General features: G+C 42.9%; 1 protein-coding gene across 1 annotated transcript in view; it reads right to left on the bottom strand.

The window, feature by feature from the left end:
* The window catches only part of ap3b1a (adaptor related protein complex 3 subunit beta 1a), a 161,300-nt gene that overhangs the window by 69,897 nt on the left and 66,435 nt on the right, over positions 1-24,968 (bottom strand). Inside the window, exons 15-19 of the mRNA XM_084046027.1 lie at positions 23,806-23,982; positions 22,963-23,149; positions 21,984-22,114; positions 17,591-17,762; positions 16,210-16,348 (exon numbers count right to left, since the gene is read on the bottom strand). Of these exons, the coding sequence (XP_083902153.1) occupies positions 16,210-16,348; positions 17,591-17,762; positions 21,984-22,114; positions 22,963-23,149; positions 23,806-23,982 (806 nt within the window). The remainder of the gene's footprint in view (positions 1-16,209; positions 16,349-17,590; positions 17,763-21,983; positions 22,115-22,962; positions 23,150-23,805; positions 23,983-24,968) is intronic.

The raw sequence follows: 24,968 nt of genomic DNA, 5'->3' as shown, positions 1-24,968 counted from the left end.
TCTCTCTGAAGCATCAAAATTGTGCCATGAATTAATCCGCTGTCGCTGCACGAAAGGGTGTACTGGACGACGCAAGTGTGCCAAAGCTGCACTCAAATGTACTGCACGTGCCTCTGTTCTGGAGACTGTTAAACTTTGATAATTGCCATTGTCAACCCCAACTTAGTTGGAAATAATGCCTTAGCCCTTTGAGACCTGAAGCCGATTCTACATGTCTCCTAAATCTCAACAGTTTTCTGAAAAACGTATGTTTCTATATCAGTGGTGCTGAATCTTTTTCATGTCAAGGACCCCCAAAACTATATGTATGTGGCCGTGGACCACCATCAAAATATTTTGTTCCAGGGAGGGACCCCCAAAAGCAACGATCTGAGTTAAAAATGTTCGCTTTAAAAATATATGTATTCAAAGATTTGCACACATTTTCACGATTTTTCAAAAATAGCAGATCTACAAGCTCATAGCGAGGCACTCGGTGCCGCACTATGAGCTTGTATATCTGCTATTTTTGAATAGCCCAAAGTGTAAAACAATGCTTTTTAGCTCAAATCTAAAAATGACACAGTTCCAGGTCAAAATGGGTTAAATGTTTTTTTTTTTAGTAATTAGACATTTAAAGTAAACCCAGTAGACTGGCAGCCATCTTGGATTTGACCTCTCAGAGGTCGCATGAAGCGAATTCACCCCTTCTTCCAGGTTGGAAAGTGTGATGGGCGTAGCCCATTTGGGGCCACTGTGATATGTTCAGCGTCACAGAGGTGCGCGGCCCCGTGTGCAAGCTCGTGAGTCGAACCCATTGGTCGAAACCGTTTTCGCTCGTATATTGTGCAGTGGCCCCATCCGTTTAAGCTGCAGTAGTAAGGCTGTTAAGCAAACCAATTGTGCATTTTATGATAGAAGCATGAAACTTTCAGGATATCATCTACATATCCCAAGGTTTGATTTCAGACGTGGAAGCACTTTCAGATTGACCTCTGGTGACCTTGAGCGGTCATTGACCTCAGAATTGCATTTTTGCCACTTTTTGCCCCATTATTCTCCATTACAATAATATATGTGCTTGTTAAAATTACTTTTTTGTTCTAATAAATGAAAAATGAAACCTAATAGTCACTCTACAGAAATGGTGGTTACTACTATTATGATAGTTCTGTTATGACATTGTTATGACATTCAAAACATCTAGGAGAGAGAGAGAGCAGCAGTAAAATATAGAAAAACAACATTGGTAAGAAAGTGCTAATGCATTCAAAGTGCAATATAGGTACAATGCTATTCAAAGGTGCTATTCATCTCATTTTGGTTTTGGGGGCAGTATATGGTGAGCGTTCAGGGTTCTGATGGTTTGGGGGAAGAAAATTTTGGACCGCGTGCTGGTGCTTGTCCCGATAATCTTAAACCTCCTACCAGATGGTAGGAGTTCAAGGATATGGTGGGAGATAATATGGTACTATTTCTGTCAGAAACCTGTCTACCAGTGACATCGATGGGGAATCCAAGCTAATATAAACGGCAGGCTTTATATTCCTGGAAAGTTTGCATGCTATAATAGAAGCCATTGTTCTCGCATTAATAAAAAGTGAAATGAAAGAATTGACACTGGTAAGCAACTGTCCACAGCCCTCCACTGAGACACAGACAAAAATGGTACCATAATGAGCATGAGTGAGTACACTTAGAATCATAATCTCACACTCAATGGTCTTTTTCACTCTCTTCATCATCTCTCTCCTTATTCCCTCCAGCCTCCTCATCTTTGTTGTCTTCATCTTAGACCATGGCAAAATTCAGACTTCTGCTTCAGTAATGCTGCTCAAGTGGTCAGACATGAGGTCGGGGGGTACTTAGGGATTAAGGGTCTTGCTTATATACAGTACACCCGACACATTGTCAAGGCTGGGAATCGAACTTGGGACCATCTGTTTCCCAGGTGGCCTCTCTACTCATTCAGCTATGGCCCTCCTTCTTGTGAATGGGCTGTAGTGGACCTCACCTCTTTCACAATTACATACATAGTCAGTCTTACAGAATGGTATCTGCAGTTTATTTCGCTGCGTGCCTTCAATGCTCTGTAGCTGCAGCTGGAGCCATTGCCAGGGAGTAAACAGCGGGCATGACAGCCCCTCCTTTAGCAACCTCCCACCCGAATGTAGTGATGTCTCTTTCTTCTGCGAGTGCCTCGCTCTGATCTGCAGCCTTCCACAACATGACCTGCAGATGAACATGCAGTATACTGTGTGCAGAATCATATTCGTATGTCAATATAATGCGAAGAAGAACTCTGCACTGGTATCTTTTAGGTCACTGTGCGTGGCATCAAGTTCCCCAAGCACTGTATTGAGACTAGTCATTTCTACAAGTACTTTAAGCATATACCTGGCCATTCTCACAGGATAGGAGACAGTATCACATCCTAACAGGTTCTTGGAGGAGGACAACCACAAGCATCCGATAAGCACAGTGTATTTTGTCCAGGATTTACCATTGAGAATGAAGCCACCGCAAGCAATGCTTTTATCCCAGAAATGTTCATCAATGTTCCACTGCAACCAAGGAATGACATCAGAGTGCCAGTAGGCATCATGCCGGGATGGATGATGGTAAATGGACTGCATTTAAATAGCGCCTATAGTCTTCCTGACTCTTCAAAGAACTTTACAATGTACTTCATATTCACCCATACATTCACACACCGATGGTAGAGGAAACATACAATACCCTTACCTGCTCATTGGGATCAGTGTCTTGCTAAAAGACAGGAGGAGCCAGGGATGGAACCTGGAACCTTCGGATTCCAAGAGGCTGCTCTACCTTATGAGCCACTGCCACCCCGCATGATGCCAGACTTATATCGCACTTCCAGTCACTCAAATGGGTTATACATGTCATGACATAGAGCTTGAGGTCCAGTGTGGGGTTCATACTTAATGGCAAAGATCTTCAGTGATTTTTCAAGGTGTACAAGGGTTGTGAGCACAGGATCCGGGTGAGAAGGTGGAGAATCGATACATGGACACGCATCCAGATAAATTGCTTTTTTTTTTGGCAAGAGATTAATTTCTGGTCTTTCAAAAATAGACTTAGTCTCTTAGAGCACCTTTCTAAATTGGCTACAAGCTAAAACATGACTATTTCCTGGTTTGGGGCCTATTTATTACATACTTTATGCAAATTGTGCAAATGAGGAAAGGTTGCATGACTTCACCATGATAATAGATGAATTTCTGGCCATCACAAACATGGACTTTGACTCTTAAGTCACCTTATAAATGAACTGGATGCAAAATGTTAGTCATTTCCAGGTAATTAGCTCATTAAGCGATTCATTTGCTGATTATGCCTTATTACTCAAATTGCCCAATATGCGACTTTTAGGAATCAAGCTTAAACTCATCTGCTAAGCCTTTAGATGACATTTTAATCATAAAGGTTTACAGAAAACAACATTTCTGGGTTTAACATGGGCCTTATGGGGGTTTCCAACATGGTTTGACAGCCCGAAATGTGTTCAGCCTCTGACAAGTTTCAGAGGTCAATTCAGAAATGCTTCCACGTCTGAAAACAAACTTCATGATATACAAACACTGTAGGAAGTGTCATGCTTCTTTCATAAAATGCACAATACCTTCCATATGAGATCTGCCCCCTGAACGCTCACCATATACTGCCCCCAAAACCAAAACCAACATGAGATGAATAGCACCTTTGTATAGCATTGTACCTATATTGCACTTTGAATGCATTAGCACTTTCTTACCAATGTTTTTTGTCTTTATTTTGCTGCTGCTCTCTCACTAATAGATGTTTTTAATGTCATAACAATGTCATAACAGAACTATCATAATAGTAATAATCACCATTTCTGTAGAGTGACTATTAGCTTTCATTTTTCATGTATTAGAACAAAACAGTCATTTTAACAAGCATAATATATTATTATAATGGAGAATAATGGGGCAAAAAAACAGCAAAAATGCAATTCTGAGGTCAATGACCGCTCAAGGTCACCAGAGGTCAATCTGAAAGTGCTTCCACGTCTGAAATCAAACCTTGGGGTATGTAGATGATATCCTGAAAGTTTCATGCTTCTATCATAAAATGCACAATACCTTCCATATAATGAGCTTAACAGCTGTACTACAGTACCTATGAATGGGCCAGCATGTCCAATGCGCTTCAATGCAACCACTAGGTTCTGGGGGCTTGGGTTAGACCTAGCATTTGTTAGCATTGCTAACCAAATCCTCATTTTCCATCCAAACATCGTGAAATCGCAGTAAAATTCGCTATTTCTACCCGATCGTTTTGAAAGGTATCACGAGTCTGTTGGCTTGTGTCTAATATAAACCTCAAAGAATGATGTATTAACAAGCTCACAACGCGTCGCTCTCCAACGCCTTGTGAGCTTGTAGATCAGCTATTTTGGATTTCTGCAAAGTGAAACATTACTGTCCTGTTTAAAAATGAATGAATAAACAAGGTTACTGTAGCAACATTAATGAAACCAAATGGACCCATTTGGGTATTTTTTCATGTTTTTAGGTACAGTAAGCCAGTAGTGGTAAAATATTTAGGTACTAGCCTATAGCTTGTAGATTTGCTAAGTTTTGCCATTTCTTTTAAAACTGTTAAGTGTTCCCTACAAGACCCTGGGAGCTGGGAGCTATCAAAGCCCCCCACCCCCCATTTGAGAACAATGCACCCTGGGACACATCTGAGGTGTTTACCTGGCCCCCCTCAAACCCCCATCTTTCAGCAATGCATGCTGGGATAGGTGTTAAAATCTTAGAGATCACAGAAGTGAATCTTTGAATGCAGCTTTCTCAGTTCACTGAATCTCTACAAGGCATCATTCTATAAGCCATATCTCGAAAGCCGGTGGGTCAAACTGCACAAGCAATATGTCAATTTGCGGTAGCTATGATTCCCTGCTTTCATATGACATGATAAAACGAGAATGAAAAATGCCTAGAGGACTTATCGTTTATCGTGGGGGGGTCATATATATGTTATGGTATTTACTAACTCTGCTGAAAGTTTCACCCTATTACAAATAGTGCAGTTTTTAGTGCTAGTCCGCTCTACTATAGAGAGAGACAGGGATGTAGAGAACATTCAGAGCATACTTGCCAGCATAGCCATAAATGGACACCACTGCAAGGTAGACCGTGGCAAGATGTCCGGAAACCCATATAGGGGGATAAATTACCTATTCCGTCCCGACCTGGACTGACCTTTGGTGACCAATTCAGTCGCAACCTTCCCATATAAGGAGATCCCCATACATGGAGACAACCGACCTACCCAAGTCGGACATCATAGACTTCTATATATGGAGAAGATACAACGTACCACCATACCTAGCTCTGACATCAGAGAACCCCTCCTGGAGGCCCATATATGGAGACCAGCGAAACATCCAAGACTGACTGACATCGCTTGCTCCATATACAGATATGACTGACATCACCATGACACTAGCACCACGACAGTAGCAGCTAAACGTATAAAAGCAAAGGTATCCCCAGGCTGAGTTCAATTCCATCAGCGACACGTAAGCGAACTTCAACTCTCTTCAGAGGAATAAGCATCAATACCAGCACAATTAGCAGGGCTCACTGAACCTCCTTCTCCCTGCCTTGCCAAGGGTCATATCGGTTCACCTCCTGCTTGATACCATCACTGTGGCTTTTGAGTCCGGTTTAACGAACCAGCCGATTATCTGCCTTTTTGATAGACGGGGAGGCTGAACTTGACAGAGAGGACTGGACCGGGAGACCTGTGAGTGCACAGAAGCTAAAAGGACAAATTGTTCACCCTCCAACATTGCAGCGTATTGACCTCTTCTGCCAAATCATAAGGAATGCCAAGATCCCCCTGCAGTCTTCCAGCAAATCAGAATCTCTGGAACCAGCCAGAAGGGGACACAGACGAACGGAGATCTTACAGTCATCAACAGATTACCATGACTTCAACTCATCCGGAAGAAGTAATAACACATCAGGGGACAGGTGAAACAACCCACATCTGTAAAGAGTGTGACAAGAGTTGTGGGTGTTTCAGTTCTCTGAATAGACACCAGCCTTTCCACACAGGAGAAAAATCTTTCCACTGTAAACAGTGTGACAAGAGTTTCAGTCGGTTTGATAACCTGAAAACACATCAGCGTGTCCATACCGGAGAAAAGCCTTTCCACTGTAAACAGTGTAACAAGATGTTCAGTGAATCAGGTGCGCTGGTGATACATCTGCGTATACACACCGGAGAAAAACCTTACCACTGTGAACAGTGTCGCAAGAGTTTCAGTCAGTTAAGTAGTCTGAAGAAACATCAGCATGTCCATACCGGAGAAAAACCTTTCCACTGTAAACAGTGTGACAAAAGTTTCGGTGTTTTACAGCATTTGCAGGCACATCAGCGTATCCACACCGGCGATAAACCTTACCTCTGTAAACATTGTGACAAGAGTTTCAGACAGTCAGGAGGCCTAAAGACACACCTGCTTATCCATTCTGGAGAAAAACCATACCTCTGTAAACAGTGTGACAAGAGTTTCAGCGACTCACGTACGCTGGTGAAACACCTGCGTATACACACCGGAGAAAAACCTTATCACTGTAAACAGTGTGGAAAGAGTTTCAGTGAATCAGGTACGCTGGTGAAACACCTGCGTATACACACCGGAGAAAAACCTTACTACTGTAAACGGTGTGACAAGAGTTTCACTCAGTTTGATATCCTGAACAGACACCAGCGTGTCCATACCGGAGAAAAGCCTTTCCACTGTAAACACTGTGACAAAAGTTTCAGTCAGTTTGATAACCTGAACACACATCAGCGTGTCCATACCGGAGAAAAGCCTTTCCACTGTAAACAGTGTGACAAGAGTTTCAGTCGGTTAGATAGCCTGACCACACATCAGCGTGTCCATACCGGAGAAAAGCCTTTCCACTGTAAACAGTGTGACAAGAGTTTCAGTCGGTTAGCTAGCCTGACCACACACCAGCGTGTCCATACGGGAGAAAACCCTTACCTCTGTAAACACTGTGGCAAGAGTTTCAATGAATCAAGATTTTTGAAGAGACACCTTCTTGTTCATTCAGGAGAAAAGCCTTTCCACTGTAAATAGTGTGACAAGAGTTTCAGTCGGTTATACAGACTGAACACACACCAGCGTGTCCATATGGGAGAAAAGCCTGCCCACTGTTAACGGTGTGACAAGAGTTTCAGTGTGTCAAGTTATCTAAAGAAACACCAGCGTACTAATTAGTTTTTTTAGCTTCTGCCACCAGGGTGTTATTCGATTTTGCTATCCTTTTCGAGTAGTCATAGAATATTCAGCTCCAGTATGATCGATCCCCTGATGGTTGCTAATCACGGAGGGTTTCACTGTGCTTCCGTGAAGAAAAAAAAATGTCATCGCAACCTCCCGTTCGCTTGTTATACCCAGTTGAAAATTGCATGTTTCGCATTACTCTGAATGGACCCTTATGTGTCTGTAACTCTGAGTGTACAAATTGAACCAAATAGACCCTTATGTGTCTGTAACTCCGAGAGTGTACTAATGGAACCAAATAGACCCTTATGTGTGTGTAACTCTCTGAGTAAAAAAATGGAACCAAATAGACCCTTATCCTTACCGTCATCGCTTTGATCGGTCACTGTAACACACACAAGACACTGATAAGAACAAGACACTTACGTTCTTATCAGCGTCACTGTAAGACAAACACCATTACCGTTTTTATCAGAGTCACTGTAAGACACACAACACCGTTACCGTTCTTATCAGAGTCACTGTAAGACACACAACACCGTTACCGTTCTTATCAGAGTCACTGTAAGACACACAACACCGTTACCGTTCTTATCAGAGTCACTGTAAGACACACAACAACACTGTTACCGTATTTATCGGTCACTGTAAAACACGCCACACTGTTAGGGTTTTTATTTATACTCTATTTGGACATTATAGCTATAGCAGCGCATATGTGGGACTGTCAGGCCAATGTTTAAAATAAAATAAAATGTGGGGGGGAGGTGCAATTTCAGCGGGCCGCCAGTTGCCGACCCCTGGACTAAAGCCATAGCATCCGGAAAACCTTTGGCACACCATCGTGGAGATCCATATATCGACGGCGGAAGGATAGTGAGATGTCTGGGCATTATATCAGTATCACTGTTCAGGGCATCGACAATGATGTTGTTTTGTGTTTTTTTTGGGTTGTGTGTGTGTTTAGTTTCTACTACCTCCTGTTGTGACTGACTGACAGTGAGAATGAGTTATTGTTGTCCTAGTTTAGTCTTCTTTGTCTTGTCCTATGTGTTTTGCATGTCTCTTACTTCTCTCTCTTTCTGTGGACTGCGAACCGGGCCAGTGTAATAACTGGATGGGGGGCGCACTAGAAATCCTGAACCTATGAACCTCCTTACAAACAAACTTGAATGACACATTCAGGCGGGTGCCGATTTCTTTTCACCTTAAATATACCTTAGTTTATGTCGTAAAGATCCACAAATCTCCTGTTATGGGGGATCCTGATGTCATTAATATGACATTATAGAACTAACGTCATGGACTGGCCTCCAAATACTATGTTAATGGCTTCTGCTCTAAATACTCGGGTACAACGGGTACTCTGAAAACGGGTATTGCATGACCTGAGGGGCATGTGTTCTGAACGGCCTAGTCTATGACACAAACATAAACTGTGTTCTCTCCAAATATTGAGATCGAGCCCTACACAAACTGGCGGGGACAGGCATGCATGGCAACTGCTTGTGCATCGGTGATGTCAGACAGGAGCTTTGGTCAGCCTTATATAAGGAAGTTTTACTTCATATAAATGTGAGAGTGTTTTTGCCAGACCCAGGGGGTAGGCCTACATGAGGCTTTGTCGGTTGGTCGATCTGTCCCTCTTTTTTCCTCTTTTCCTCTGCACACACGTTATGCGAAGTCCGGCCATTCAGATTTCAACCACTAGGGGTCTGGCAGTACCAGGTCTCCTGGTTCCCTTGTTTAGAGAGAGACAGGGATGTAGAGAACATTCAGAGCATACTTGCCAGCATTAGCCATAAATGGACACCGCTGCAAGGTAGACCGTGGCAAGATGTCCGGAGACCCATATAGGGGGATAAATGACCTATTCACAGGGGACTCCGAAGGCAGTTGCAAGGCACCTATTCAGTCCCGATCTTAGTGACCTATTCAATCTCAACCTCCCCATATATATATAGATCCCCATATATGGACACAACCGACCTACCCAAGTCGGACATCATAGACTTCTATATATGTAGATAACCAACATACCAAGCTCTGACATCAGAGAACTCCTCCTGGAGGCCCATATATGGAGAACACCAAAATATGCAAGACTGACATCATAGACCCTATCTTTGGGCATAACTAAAAATCACTTGCTCCATGATATGACTGACATAACCATAATGACACTAGCGGCCAAACGTTTAAAGGCAAAGAAATCCCCAGGCTGAGTTCAGTTCCATCAGCGACACTCAAGCAACCTTCAACTCTCTCCAGAGGAGTAAGCATCAATGCAAGCACAATTAGCTGGCCTTACAACCCAGTTAAGCGCGTGCTACATATATAAGTACGGCTAGCTCTGGTCTTTACAACCCAGTTAAGCACGTACCACATCTTCAACCCCACTGAACCTCCTTCTCCCTGGCTGCCAAGAGTCATATCGGTTCACCTCCTGCTCGATACCATCACAGTGGCTCTTGAGTCCGGTTTAACCAACCAGCCGATTATCTGTCTTTTAGACAGACAGGGAGGTTGAACTTCACAGAGAGGACCGTACAGGGAGACCTGTGAGTGCACAAAAGCTAAAAGGACAATTTGTTCACCCTCCAACATTCCATCGTATTGACCTCTTCTGTCAAAACATAAAGAATGCAAAGATCCCCCTAGCAGTCTTCCGGCAAATCATAATCTCTGGAACCAGCCAGAAAGGGGACACAGACAAACCGAGATCTTACAGTCATCAACAGTTTGCCATGACTTCAAATCATCCGGAAGAAGTAAAAGAACATCAGGGGACAGGAGAGACGACCCATATCTGTAAAGAGTGTGAAAAGAGTTTCGGGTGTTTCAGTTCCCTGAACACACATCAGCGTGTCCATACCGTAGTAAAGCCTTTCCACTGTAAACAGTGTAACAGGATGTTCAGTGAATCAAGTGCACTGGTGATACACCTGCGTATACACACACACACAGTCAGTTCAGTAGTCTGAAGACCCATCAGCGTGTCCATACCGGAGAAAAACCTTTCCACTGTAAACAGTGTGACAAGAGTTTCAGTCAGTTAAGTAGTCTGAAGAAACATCAGCGTGTCCATACCGGAGACAAACCTTTCCACTGTAAGCAGTGTGATAAGAGTTTCACACAATTAGGAAACCTGAAGACACACCTGCTTGTCCATTCTGGAGAAAAACCGTACCTCTGTAAACAATGTGACAAGAGTTTCAGTGAATCAGGTACGCTGGTGAAACACCTGCGTATACACACTGGAGAAAAACCGTACCACTGTAAACAGTGTACCAAGAGTTTCAGTGAATCAGGTAAGCTGGTGAAACACCTGCGTATACACACCGGAGAAAAACCTTACCACTGTACACAGTGTGACAAGAGTTTCACACAGTTAGGACACCTGAAGGCACACCTGCTTGTCCATTCTGGAGAAAAGCTCTTCCACTGTAAACAGTGTGACAAGAGTTTCAGTTCATCAGCTTACCTAAAGAGACACCAGCGTATTCACACCAGAGACAAACCTTACCTCTGTAAACAGGGTGGCAAGAATTTCACTGAATCAATAAGTCTGAAGAGACACCTGCTCGTCCATTCAGGAGGAAAGCCCTCTCACTGTTAACAGTGTGACAAGAGTTTCAGTGCATCAGGTTATCTAAATAAACACCAGCGTATTCACACTGGAGTGAAACATTGTCCACGTTAAATAGTGTGAGAAAGGTTTCGGTCTGAGATATTAAGGACCATCATGTCCACACATATTTCTGTCCACTAGAGGGGGCTGAAAACGGCAACGCAAACATGGGCTGTGTTGCATGACCATACAGAGGATACATACTTAAGGTCCGCGTGTTTGTGTTTGTGTCTGTTCAGGCGGAAATCTAGCAAAGTGCTGGGCCACCGTAGCCAAGGAACTACCTCCACACATTCTTAACAGCTTACTTGCTAAAGCAGCTGGTCTATGAACACCCTGAGGAATGTAGGCATTTCCATCCAAAACGGGGATGTGCCCTTCATCTCATCTTTATAGACGGGTTTCCTGTTAGTAAACATGAGAGGATGCTGGGCGCGCAAGAGAGGGATTTGCATGCAATTTCTAAAGTGAGCCTATAGAGGGCGCCATTACCCGCAGCAGCTCTGGTCAAATGTCCATTCATAAAAAAATGATCTTCACCGGGTTTAATGAAAGTAGATTAAATTATGCAGTTTGTAATATCTTGTTTACTCAATAAAAATGATTTGTCGGAAGTTGGATCTGTTTGTATATAATAGCAGCATTATGCCTATTATGCCTATAATACAGCATTATGCCCATCTAAATCCCGAACACAACAACAGAGTGAACGGCGCTTCCGGTTCGTTCTACCCGGGCATGTGCAGATTGCGCATTCTACTCTGTGATGACGTCGCGCGGAAACCCGTCTATACCCCAGCAGGGAAAACGGGTTGTGGCTTTAAACAATGCTAAAAAATGATGTTATCTGGTGGTCAAATGATGCTATCTGGTGGCAAAAGAAAATAACTACAGAGTTTAAAGTTGAAACGTAAAAAATCATATATTCATTATACTTAAATTGCCTATCTCTCTGAAACAGTGTTCAAGGGAGTTGCATATGTTATTTAAGCTGGTATAAATTGGACTGTCATTGTTTGATTCTTTTCTTTTTCTTTTTTTTTAACCAGTCAGGAGTTGAAAGGGTTAGAAAGGTAAAGTTGGTTCCAGAGGTCCCCGGTCAGATGATTGACAGTTAGGAACCAAATGGACCCTTATGTGTCTGTAACTCTGAGAGTGCACAGATGGAACCAATTGGACCCTTATGTGTCTGTAACTCTGAGAGCGTACAGATGGAACCAAATGGACCCTTGTGCGTCTGTTAACTCTGACAGTGTACAAATGGACCCTTATGTGTCTGTAACACTGAGAGTGTACAAATCAACCACCGTTTTTCCGAACAGGATGTATGTAGAATCAGGCCTCAGGTCTTAATGGGTTAAGTAGCCCACCTACACACATGTTGTTGGGGCAGCAGGCTACAACAGCAGGATAAGAATGAGGATGGCTGGCATACAGATACAGGAGACCATCCGTATGGTCGTATTGGACCCCTGGGCCTCCGGTTGGACAGCCCTACTCCGGGGGCTGTTAGACACGTGTTTGGGGCGAACACACATACGGTATCTGTAGGACCTGACAGTGCATTCTAATTTTTAAATTTAACCCAGTTTCAGTCCTGTGTTGTTGTTTTTTTCATACAGCCTTAATTTTTTTGGATGCCTTAACCCTTTAAGACCTGGAACTGTGTCATTTTTAGATTTGAGCTAAAAAGCATTATTTTACACTTTGGGCTATTCAAATATAGCAGATCTACAAGCTCATAGCGCGGCACCGAGTGCCGCGCTATGAGCTTGTAGATCTGCTATTTTTGAAAAATCGTGAAAATGTGTGCAAATCTTTGATTATATATATTTTTAAAGCGAACATTTTTAACTCAAATCTTTGCTTCTAGGGGGTCCCTGGAACAAGATATTTTGATGGGGGTCCGCAGCCGCTGTTCTTGATCGGAGGGTGTAGTATATTGTTTAACACTCGCGCCTCTTAGTTTATAAATAGGCCTAATCGCGGAGATCCAAGTTGCATCAATCATATCATTTTCTCAGCGTCACATAAACAAACTTATTAGAAAAACAAAAAAAGCTAGAGACTATTAGCCAATTGTAACTCAGAGATCTTCTTTCAGGTGCTAAAGGAAAAACGAGAAGTTGACCCGACGTGTTGTTGTTTGTGTGGTTAATTGTTCCTCATTTATCAACAAATGTACATGAAAACATGCTAATAGGTTTTTTCATTGATTACTTTAATTTGTCTGATTAACCACTAAACCCTGTTTTATACTTTGTTGTACTATGGTGGCGTACAACCAAGCTTGTAGATCTGCTATTTTCACTGTTTGTTTTATTTTTAACAATCGTTCATTAACAGTAAGTGAGGCAAAAGTTTGAAATAGTATATTGACTTCAGTACGGTATTGATATTGACTTGATTGATATGGCTCAGCCCTAGTCTCTCCCTCCCTCTCTCTCTCTCTCTCTCTCCCTCCCTCCCTCCCTCCCTCCCTCCCTCCCTCCCCCAATTTGTCCTGATAATTTGTGTTTACTCGGCCTGCCTGCGCTTCTCAGCACTCACATTAAGGGGCTTTTTAAGTTGTGCGATGATGGAAAGCCAGGATTAATTTGGCCTACAGATTTCATTTGTTGCGAACAGGAAAAAAGCAATATAAATCACGCCGGGCCTGATTAAGCCCTGCGTAAAATGACTATCCCATAATATTCCCATTAATGAGCCATTATGCCCTGTTTGTTATGGAAGCACTGGGGTGAGAGCTCTAATTACTACTCTGTGTGTGTGTTAGTGTGAGTGTGAGTGTGTGTGTGTGTGTGTGTGTGTGTGTGTGTGTGTGTGTGTGTGTGTGTGTGTGTGTGTGTGTGTGTGTGTGTGCGCGCGCGTGTGTGTGAGGTGTGTTGCTGTAATTATCCTCTCTAATGAAGAGGACAGGGTCAGTCAGTCGGGTGTCACACAGCTAAAGCAGGTACATTCTGTGTGTGTGTGTGTGTGTGTGTGTGTGTGTGTGTGTGTGTGTGTGTGTGTGTGTGGGCCGAACGTCCCCACAAGTATAGTGGAATGTGAGAAATAAGACATTGCGAGGCCAATTTTTGAGAAGAGAAATGGTTGTTTCATCGTCAACGTTAGGCTTCCACTTAGGAAAAGGTTTAAATTGGTGTGAGGAATAGACATGTAGAGGTCAGGTTTAGGGGTTGGGGTTAGGCCTAATTTATACGTAGTTGTGCGGTGGTGTCGCTCACGAAAACCGCAGAGCTACAAGCTCACAAAGTGTCGCTCGCGCTGTGACCGATTGTGAGCTTGTACAGCTGCTATTTTCTACGTTAGGGTTAAAAATGGCCCAACATTTCACAAGTGGCATTTATAAAATCGCCAAACTAAATCGTTGATGTCCGCACAAGTAGTGTAATGCAGTTGTGTGTGTGTGTGTGTGTGTGTGTGATTTAATTATGTAATGGAGGGAACGGGGTTGTGTCTATTTTATGCTTCAGCGTAGGAAGGTGTCGCACACAGAAAATAGCCGATATACTAGCTCACAATTCATTGCGACACGACACATAGTGAGTTTGAAGATCTGCTACTGTATGTTTGCCATGCAACACCTTTGTACGATGGAGCATAATAAGTCTTCAGTCTTTAGCTGTGTGTGTCACACAGCTAAAGAAGGTGCATTCTGTGTATGTGTGCGTGTGTGTGTGTGTGTGTGTGTGTGTGTGTGTGTGTGCGCATGCGTGTGTGCATGCGCGCCTGCATTCAGCAGTAAATGACTCAGACCTCGTTCATCGTTCATTGGTTAACGCCAGGCTGCTAAACGACCAATCAGAAGTCATTATCCATTAGCCATGTAAAATGTGGGTTACACTACTGGAGGAAAATCCCCCTTGATTAGCTCGTTAATGAGACTTACACTAACGACATTCCAACAGCTCTGCTGGCTGCCTAGTGTGTGCGCATAGATACAGTATATACACGCAGATACCTCATTGGCCGCTACGGTTCTTTGTAGCTATGCATCATCACAGCTGCTATATTTTGGGGGGAGAGCCGCGGCCCCCTAATGCATGTGTGCCACATGCATTCTGTTGCATGTCTGTTGACTCACTGCACTATTAAAATCATCATAACTCACTGAATTCTCTACCGATTGTCACGCGGCTTGGTTTGTTAGAAATGTCAGACATGTAGTCAAACCTGTTACCTCTTACATATATAGTAACAGTAATGGTTATATGGTTGCCTTTTATTGTAATTTTTTGTTTGCTAACTTTTTAGCCTTTTTAACACATTGCCTGCCAAGGACGTAAACATAAGTCTTTAAAAAATAAAAATAAATCCTCTAACACAACTTGGGAATGATCCCTTGACACAGACTGGAATGGACGGATGTGTCATCCCAAAAAAAATTCCTATGTCCACTCCTATATTAGGATTAAAAGAAAACACATGTAGCTCGGATTTCTACTTTTTTTTTGGTGAAAACAAGCCTTATTCAATGGACGATAGCAACAAAATGGCCAATCGTGGTAAAAAAAAAATCCTCCCGTGGATAGAGGAGACCCTTCCCCGCCCTCCAGACACTTTTTGTTTACTTCCGTGTCTACAACGTGACTTCTGCGGCTCTCCAAAGACCATCAATTTAAGGTACAAAAACAATGGCATGGGGGGAAAAAGCGCAGGCAGTCAATGTGCTAACTAGTCATTTCTTAATTAAATTGTTTTTGTTTGTTTTATTTTGTAAAGCGACTTTGAGTACCTAAAATAATCGCTATATATTGGATAAATTATTATGATTACAAAACAGAAACAAGTTGTTGTCTCTTATCTTGCAGTGGAGTTATGGCAAGCTGCTCTACAAAATATGGGGGTGATGTTGACTTGCGGCCCCACTGGCCATTGAGGCGTCTACCTAAGTGTAGGTGTGTGTGTGTGTGTGTGTGTGTGTGTGTGTGTATATGTGCACGTGTGTGTGTGTGTGTGTGTGTGTGTGTGTGTGTGTGTGTGTGTGTGTGTGTGTGTGTGTGTGTGTGTGTGTGTGTGTGTGTGTGTGTGTGTAAAATATCATTTCATGTCCCAAAGGCAACCCTTTATTCTACAGGAACTGGCTATGTAGTTGAGCTACTGTTACTGTAGTCGACTCAGCGAGATTAAAGTCTGCCGAAACAAAGAGTGGACAACTTCTGTGTACTTTTAACCATTTAAACCCTATATGGTTGACAGGAGTACCTCGGGGTTCTATACTAGCGTCTTTTCCGTTTTTTGTTATTGTGGGGAAAGTTAGGATTTAAGTGTTTAAGACACAGTGAAGCATTGTGGGTACCTGTCCATAGGCTCTGCCTCCTTGTCCGCTTCTTTCTTGGGCTTTTTCTTCTTCTTCTTCGTCGGTTCTGATTCCGATCCACTCGAGCTCTTCTCGGACTCTTCGCTGCTTTTCTCCTCGTCGCTCTCGCTGCCCGACTCTGTGCAGACAAACAAGGCCTTAGAATAACATGTCAGGTCTACCGTCTGACAATAACCACCAATTTTTCCCCCTTATGCTCATGCCAATTAACTTATTGAGTGCCATTGACGTGTTTCACGTGTTTTACCGCAATGGCGCAACGTGCCAATGCAATGAAAAATAAAAATAAAATAAAAACATTCAGAACCCAAGATATCATCATTTGAAGATTTGCTGCTCCATTCACTTCTTGTTTAACTTATTACTGAAAAAGGCTGTATGTCGGCTCCTGAGCACTTTTTTTTTTACAATGTATCTTTCAATGTTATTATGTTTTTTTCAAAAGGCAGACAATTAATGTCAACACGGTCCAATGACCTCGTTGACATTTTTGAAACCACACAGTGCAACCCTCAGTGATTAGCACCCATCAGGGGATTGATTATACTGGACACAAATATTCTGTGACTACTTGAAAAAGAAAATTTTAAAATTGCTGGCACAGTTCGCAATTATTTTCATTGGCACTGAATGAGTTAAAAATGATATTTTTTCACCGATAATTTCACAGATATTTCACCAATATCTGACGCAATAATAGTGTGACCGTGACTCATTCGGTGCCAAGGACGTCTTTGACGTGTTTTCAGTGGTTTTCTACTAGATGGCGCTGTTCGCCAACCCGCGATCACCACCCGAGTCCCTCAGAGGCACAGAAGCAGCAAAACCACGGGATCGCAAAAAATACCACGTCCACTTCCGTGGAAAAAAAAAGATAAGAAAACACCTTTTTTTCTGTGATGGAACCAATAGGCTCTATGCACAGCAGCCATATTATCACTTCCTTCACAGGTGTTACCAATGATACTAATGAAGGCTCTGTTCCATTTAGTGTAGCACAGTGGTTTCCACGACCCCCATAACTCTGAGAGTGTACAAATGGAACCAAATGGACCCTTACGGGTCCATTTGGTTCCATTTGTACACTCTCAGAGTTACACACCCGTAAGGGGCCATTTGGAAGCCCATGAGGGTCCCTGGACCCCAACTTGAGACCCACTGGTGTAGCAGAGTGTTTCCAGTGAGCCAACATGCACAATATCAGCACCCTGACTCTGTTTGACCAGAATGGAACAGAGCCTTCATTAGTATCATTGGAAACACCTGTGAATTTCTTCACAATATGGCTGCTGTGAATAGAGCCTATTCCGGCTCCGGATCCCAACCCTAAAAGCGCCCACCAACACAGATACAAACACACCTTCACTACTGCTGCTGCTGCTGCTGCTGCTGCCGCTGCCATCCTCACTGCTGCTGCTGCCAGACTCCTCCTCTTCCTGCTCCTCCCCCTCAGAGTCAGAGTAGAACTTGTCAGAGGATTTAGAGGATTTGGATGGTTTGGATTTTCCTACAGATGGAGCCCACTCCTTCACCTAACATACAACATGGAGATACACACAATATAAGGCTTAAAAATGCTAGCAGAAGCTACCTGCCAGCATTAGAAAGCCGCCGGCAGTGAATGTGTTAAACAACATACAGTAAACGACATAAAGACACAACTTTCATCTTATTCATGACTCTAATGGTGATCCTTTAATAAACATAAACATGATTATTATAATCAATCTGTCCTAGAGCTGATTGAGGTCAAAGTGACAAAAAGAAGCAATCAAACACTAGAGGAATGATTATAACATTATTATTATTATTTTTGCATATCGAGTGGGACACAAAATCCCACAAGTGTTCTGCATTCCAGACTCTCTGAATAATTTTAATGCCAAGCTGTGATCAACTGGATCTAGACCCAATCTGGATGCATAACGCAGGCTCATAATAATAATAATAATAATAACTAGAAAAGTGCCCTCCTCGGAGTGCAGTTCCCCACCCAGCCAGGTTGGCTACCCAGGGCTGTGTCGCAACCTGCTATACTGCCACCATGTGGCTGATTTGAAACATCTGGTTCTTCCTTGGGCTACTGGGAATGTGCGTGCAACGTTTCACACCAAGCGGAACACTGCGTTCATGATTTTTGATGTTATGAAACACGGGCCACTCCTACAAACTTTGGAAGCCAATCATAGTAAGGGACCAGTCGAAATTTACAGAAGGGGGGGTATGGAGGAAATATATGTGCCCTAATTTAAAATGCCATGACCCTCCCTCTGAATGGGAAAAAAAATCGATGACCCTCCCAAAGTGATTAAAAAAAAAAGAATGACCCTCCCCTAAAAATATCAATGACATTTACCTCAGTAAAATGATGTCTATTATACCCTAATCTTATTCCTAACCTTAACTTCGAGTAAATAAATTGACCGCAAGAAGTAACGTTGCATCGCGGAAAAGTACTGACTGGAGTGGGATTCGATTCCGCATACTCAGGGGTGCAATGCTCAGTGGACGGGGTTGCACGCCGAGCAACCACTTATTTGGCCAGGGGGACGCGCAGGCACACGCATAGATTTAAAACTACTTTAAATTCACACTTCATCAAAGTTTACAAAGGCTCCCGACTCACGGCAGGTACATTAACATAGGAATTAGCCTATATGCATATCAATTGTCCATTGTGTGACCTGTACTGTAGGTGTTAAGCGACGTGCGCGTCACGTCATTAAAATAGAGAGCAACCACTTCTCAAATGAGCATAGCATCACTGCCGCATACTACGGAGCGCACGGATCCACCAGCCTGATCGCCAGAGAATTAGTATACATTGCACGGATTTGTGTACGTCATTCCGTGCATAGTCGCCTAGAAACCCCCAAATTCCGTGCATATGTACGGGGAGTCCCACGGTGGGCGTAACCAGTCGCAACCCGGAAAAAACAGGAAGTAGAGCAGTCCCCACAACAAAATGTACGATTCTGTGCCTATCGGTACGTAACTCAAACGCCGCTGAGTAGGCTCAAGGGAATGTCGCAATGTTCAGGACGGCAACTCGCTCGCTTTAGCTCGCTCGGTGGTCCTTCACACGGCGACAATTCCCTTGAGACTGCGCGGCTCCGAAATGGTTTAGTCACAATGGGGGAGATGCGAGGCGGCTATGCACGGAATTTGTGGTTTTCCAGTAGTCTATGCACGGATTTTGAGAAACGTTGAAAAACGTTCAATGAGAACGTTTCCTCTGGCGATCGGGTTGATCCACAGTCCGACGATTTACACAAAAGCTACCCATCCTGATAGAAGGAACGAGTTTTCAGAAAGAGTTGATTTTAGCACCGCCCGTCTGGGTTTTTCAAAGTAGCGCTCAGCACTGCTCGCGACACATCATCAATAGAGAGCACTTGCTGTATAATATATCATATAGATATCATGCCCAACATGTATTGTATTGTGAAATTCTTGACACCCCTAACCCTCCCCATCAAATACAACATGACATTTAAAACTGATATGTCCAATGTTTTGCTTTTCACATTGATTAGAGAACCATGCACGTGCACACTATAGACATGAAAGGGGGCTTGAGCCCCTGCCCTTTTACCCCTTGGTAAAAAAGGTGCCCTCTCCGGACCATGAATGCAGCATTTATTATGGTGAAAAATAAATGGTGAAAAAAACGCAAATGCCCTACTCGAAGGCAGCATTCAAGGCTAAGAGATGTGCCCTTTCTTACTCTCTAAACGCCGCATCTCCAGTAAAGCTTGAGTATACTAATCAAGCGCTGTGTCACGCACAGAATTATAGCCGTTCTACAAGCTCACAATGCGTCCCAGCACCAAGCATTGTGAGCTTGTAGATCGTCTATTTTCGGTACGCGATACAGCGCGCAACGAAGTGTCCAATCGAAACCTATAACCATGCCGGGCGCACGCACTCACATGTCCATTGTCCATTCAACAAGAGCAGACTCACACAGAGAAGCGCAGACAATCAGTGATCCGTCTTATTTTGAGACAGATACAGTAGGTATTTGTGGATGAAAAATAATTATACTGTTCATATCCTCTCGCTCTTTATCTAATATAGATTAAAAAAAAACCCTCGCAGGTGTATTTTATCGATTTTAACATGTACGAGAGTCTTATCTACCTACCACCCCCCAGATTGCTGTGAAATGTCAGCTCCAAAGACCGTACTTCTCCCAACATGTACAAATGCTAAATGTTAACTCGGTGTAAGGCGTGTTTATGCCATGTATTAGTCCATATCTTTCAATAAATAAGTGTTTTGATCCCGTCTGTGGCCAATTCTGTCGGAGGTTCCCAATGGGCGGTGGTGACGGGGCGCATCTGGTGAAATCCGGAATTACACTCAATGTAAACAGGAAGTAAACGAGGGAGGAAAATGGCGTTCGGCCACAGACGCGAACAAAACACCTATTTATTGGAAAATATGGACTAATACATTACACAAATACAACGGACACCAAGTTAACATTTGGGGCAAGCGGGTAAGTACATTATATTTAGCATTTGTACATGTTTGGAGAAGTACAGGCTTTGGAGCTGACATTTCAGGGTAATCTGGGGGGGCGGGGTGGTAGATACGACTCTCGTAGAGTTATAAAAGGATTTCAAAATCGATAAAATACATCTGCGAGAGTCTTTATCTAAGGCTACTTAAATACTTAATATTTAGAACATTGCTGTAGTCAGTCTTGCTAAATGCACTTTAGACAGTAGTGGTAGCAGAATGGATTTTGCTTAATTGTTCAAACACGATCGTCAAGACGCTGAATAGATTTGACTGTGTCGTTCACACTCGCAGTGCGTTGATGGCGTGTTAATGACTGTCATGGATTCTAAATAGACCACGGTGTTACTTGATTTGAATTCTTTGTATCATTTGAAATAGAGGGGTCATTGACCACTGTTTTGCTGTACTTAAAAGGTATATAAAAAACGAACTATTTCATCAATTCAAAATTGCATGACCCTCCCTTGGATTCAAAGTAAAATTAGCTGACCCTCCCTTAGACCAAAATTAAAAAGGCATGACCCTCCCCTATTTTCCTCCATACCCCCCCTTCTCTAAATTTCGACTGGTCCCTAAACCGGAATGGAACATGAAAAAGCTGACAGATATGATCACATGACTACAGATATAATGTGTACCGATTTGTGTGAGGTGTGGACAGAATGTTCACGAGTGGTAGCAATTATTTTTTTTATATAACAGGCCGATTTTAAGAAGTCGGGGCAGAGGCGGACGGACAATCAGACTCACAGGAGGAGAAAATAGAGCTCTTAAAGCTTGCGATGCGTTGTGAGCTTGTAGATTGGCTATTTTTGCTATTTATGAGGACTATATTTCCTATGATGACAATAAAATATGGAGTCCAGTACAGGTGTAAAGTAGACAACTTACTGGTCAGATGTAGAGTAGACCAGTGGTTCCCAAACTGGGGGGTTCCCTAATTATTTGGGGGGGTCCCCAGATGATTAGCTAAATGTGCAACATTGATTTCTCACTACTCAACAGTAAACAAACCAACATACTGTACAGTAAAGGTGTATACAAGGTATCTGCATATTTATAAAGTTACAAATTAACTCATTCACTGCCATTGACGGGTTTGACGTGTTTTGGTGTTTTCAGTGTTTTTTCCACTAGATGGCGCTGTTCGCTGACACATGAATGTCTATTTCATCCTCAGACACACAGGTGCAGGTTGAGAACCGCTGAGGTAGACAACGTACCGGCTCAATGACCTCCACGTTCCTCACAGACTGGTCGGGGGCCACTTCAGGCCAGTCCGACAGCTCCAGGTAGCCTGACGCTTTAGCGTTGAGTGTGTGGGACAGAGTACCCAGCTGATAACGGTCTCTATCTGGAAGAAAAGGTTCAAATACAAAACTTTAACCCATTAAAGCATTTTAGATTTCTTTGGCTATTCAAAAATAGCAGATATACGAGCTCATAGCGCTATGAGCTTGTATATCTGCTAGTTTTAAAAAATGTGTGCAAATCTTTGAATATATATATTTTTTCAAGCGAACATTTTATTCAAATATTTATTTTAAAAAAGGAAAACATTGTGAAAAAAATATCAAAATGTTTTCTAAATCCTGACAGTTTTTTGAAAAACGTTATGTTGCTACATCAACTTTTTCATGTCAAGGACCCCCAGAATTATACGTATTTGGCCAGACCCCCATCTCAAAATACTTTTACAGGGACCCCCAGAAGCAAATACTGTTAAATATATATTTATATAATCAAAGATTTGGACATTATTATCTCCATGATTTTTTCCAAAAATAGCAAATCATATACAAGCTGCAGCTTATATATCTGGTCTCTGTCTGAAAGGGTTCAAATAGAATAGATTTAACAGCTCAAAACGGTCTCCATAAGAAAGAAAAAAGTTAAAATAGAACATTTAAAAGTTGGAAACGGTCTCCATTGTGGACCTCTGAATTTATGTGATAGGTGAACCCTGATGACATCAATATGACTTCATAATATATAGCAACATAAGTTGCCTAGGATTTAGAACAGTGGTTCTCAAAAATAGCAGATATACAAGCTCACAGCATGTGCCGCGCTATGAGCTTGTAGATCTATTTTTGAATGGCCAAAGAAATAAAAAATGACACAAGATGCGTCCCCGGACTGAATGGGTAAAATAATAATAATATGAATAATATGAATAATATGAATATGAAAAAATAATACCTTTGAAGGCAGACTGGAGGACGGGGGCGGGTTTGGGCGCCAGCAGAATGCGCCGGGCGTACTTGCTGAGGGCGCCGCTCTTCTCGTTGGGCACGATCAGCTGCCTGATGAAGCGCGTGCGATCTCTGATGTCATAGTTCTGGTCGTATTTTCCCAGGTTGAGGATGTACTGGGTCAAAAGCTTGGTCTGGAAGGACAGCAGGAGTTGGGGGAGACCAGGGTTAGTATAGGTATCATAAAAACTAACGAAAGAAACTTGAAACTTAGATGAAAACGAATGGTGGAAGCGATCAGTGGCCTAATAGGCTCTATTCACAGCAGCCATATTATGAATACATTCACAGGTGTTACCAATGATACTAATGAAGGCTCTGTTCCATTCTGGTCAAACAGAGTCAGGGTGCTGATATTGTGTGCATGCTGGCTCACTGGAAACACTCTGCTACACCAGTGGGTCTAAAGTTGGGGTCCAGGGACCCTCATGGGCTTCCAAATGGCCCCTTATGGGTGTGTAACTCTGAGAGTGTACAAATGGAACCAAATGGACCCGTTTGGTTCCATTTGTACACTCTCAGAGTTATGGGGGTCGTGGAAACCACTGTGCTACACTAAATGGAACAGAGCCTTCATTAGTATCATTGGTAACACCTGTGAAGGAAGTCCATGACATGTCGTGTGGGAGTTCAGACCGCACTGAATAACTGATTTTGCCATCAGGCTTTCACTTCCTTTTATGCCCACTCTTGTGGTGATGTCAGACGACCGTATTTGGACGTAGACGTGCCCATATTCAGGCACTGCAGTGAAGGGCACAATGTTTACATCACACAGAGAGTTATGTACCTGTTTAGAGTTGGTCAGGTAGAGCTTCGCTGCCAGGTTGACGGTTTGAAGCTTGACGATGTCTTCCTCTGCGGTGAAGCTCTTGGCCATCTTGCGCAGCACATCGGGGGCGATCTTCGGGACCCTCTCACAGTACTCTCCTATCAGCCACAGGATGCTGGCCCGCGCCATGGGAACCTGCATTTATTTATACAACCCATTAAAACCGAGAAAGCGTCTGTGCCATTTCAGATTTGAGCTATATGCAGTACATATAGCAACATAAGTTGCTACATAACTAGCATATATATAAGCTCTGAGTGTGGCACGAAGTGACGCGCTCAGAGCTTGTACAGCTTCTATTTTTGAAAATGTTTGAAAAATCTTTAAATACTGTACATATCATTTTGGGGGTCCTTGGCACAAAAAGGTTTGAAAACGACTGATTTAGAAGGCATTTGTAGAATCAGCCTCGGGTCTTAACCCATTAAAACCTGAGGCCGATTCAAAAAATGTTTTCTAAATCCTAACGTTTTTTTGAAAAGAAAATATAAAAAATATTTTTTCAAGATTTTCCAAAAATAGCAGATATACAAGCTCATAGCGCGGCAGCCATAGAAATCTAAAGTGACACACATGCGTTCCAGGTCTTAACTCATCCACTGCCACTGACGTAAAAAACGTATTTTTTTCCAATTACCAAATCTGCCACGGACGTAAAAAACGTAATTTTGCAAAATAATTTTTCAAAACAAGATCTCAAGGTCCTTCATCTCTCGCCACGACACATTTCATTGTAGCACACCCGGATACGGAAATACGTCATATCAAAGATTTTCGCTTCCGCCCACTTCCTGTTTAGGTCCCCCTCTAAAATGGTCTTTTCTCTGCTTTGCATTTCTCTGCCGTGGAACACTGTTTCGCATCGCTGTTGGAATGAAAAAATGAAATGGAATGTCGTCGATTGAAAATGTCTTCTCTGGGCCACTCACACAACTACCCCGTGTGTCTACAAACAGTTGAACACGCGATCATAAGGGATTTAGCGAGGTCTGTGGCGAGGTGGAAAAAGAAAGTGAGTTTTCCGTTCAAATGGCCATGCATGCTGTTTAACGCTGGGCTGGAGGAGAAGGGCTCCGCCCCGACCGTAATGTTTGTTGTCTGAGCGACGTGCACGACTCGCC

This window comes from Gymnoscopelus microlampas, assembly GCF_963454915.1.
Source record: "Gymnoscopelus microlampas genome assembly, chromosome: 21".
NCBI classification, from domain to species: Eukaryota; Metazoa; Chordata; class Actinopteri; order Myctophiformes; family Myctophidae; genus Gymnoscopelus; species Gymnoscopelus microlampas.
Note: the sequence above shows the minus strand (reverse complement) of the source record. Positions and strands in the feature narration are given on the sequence as shown.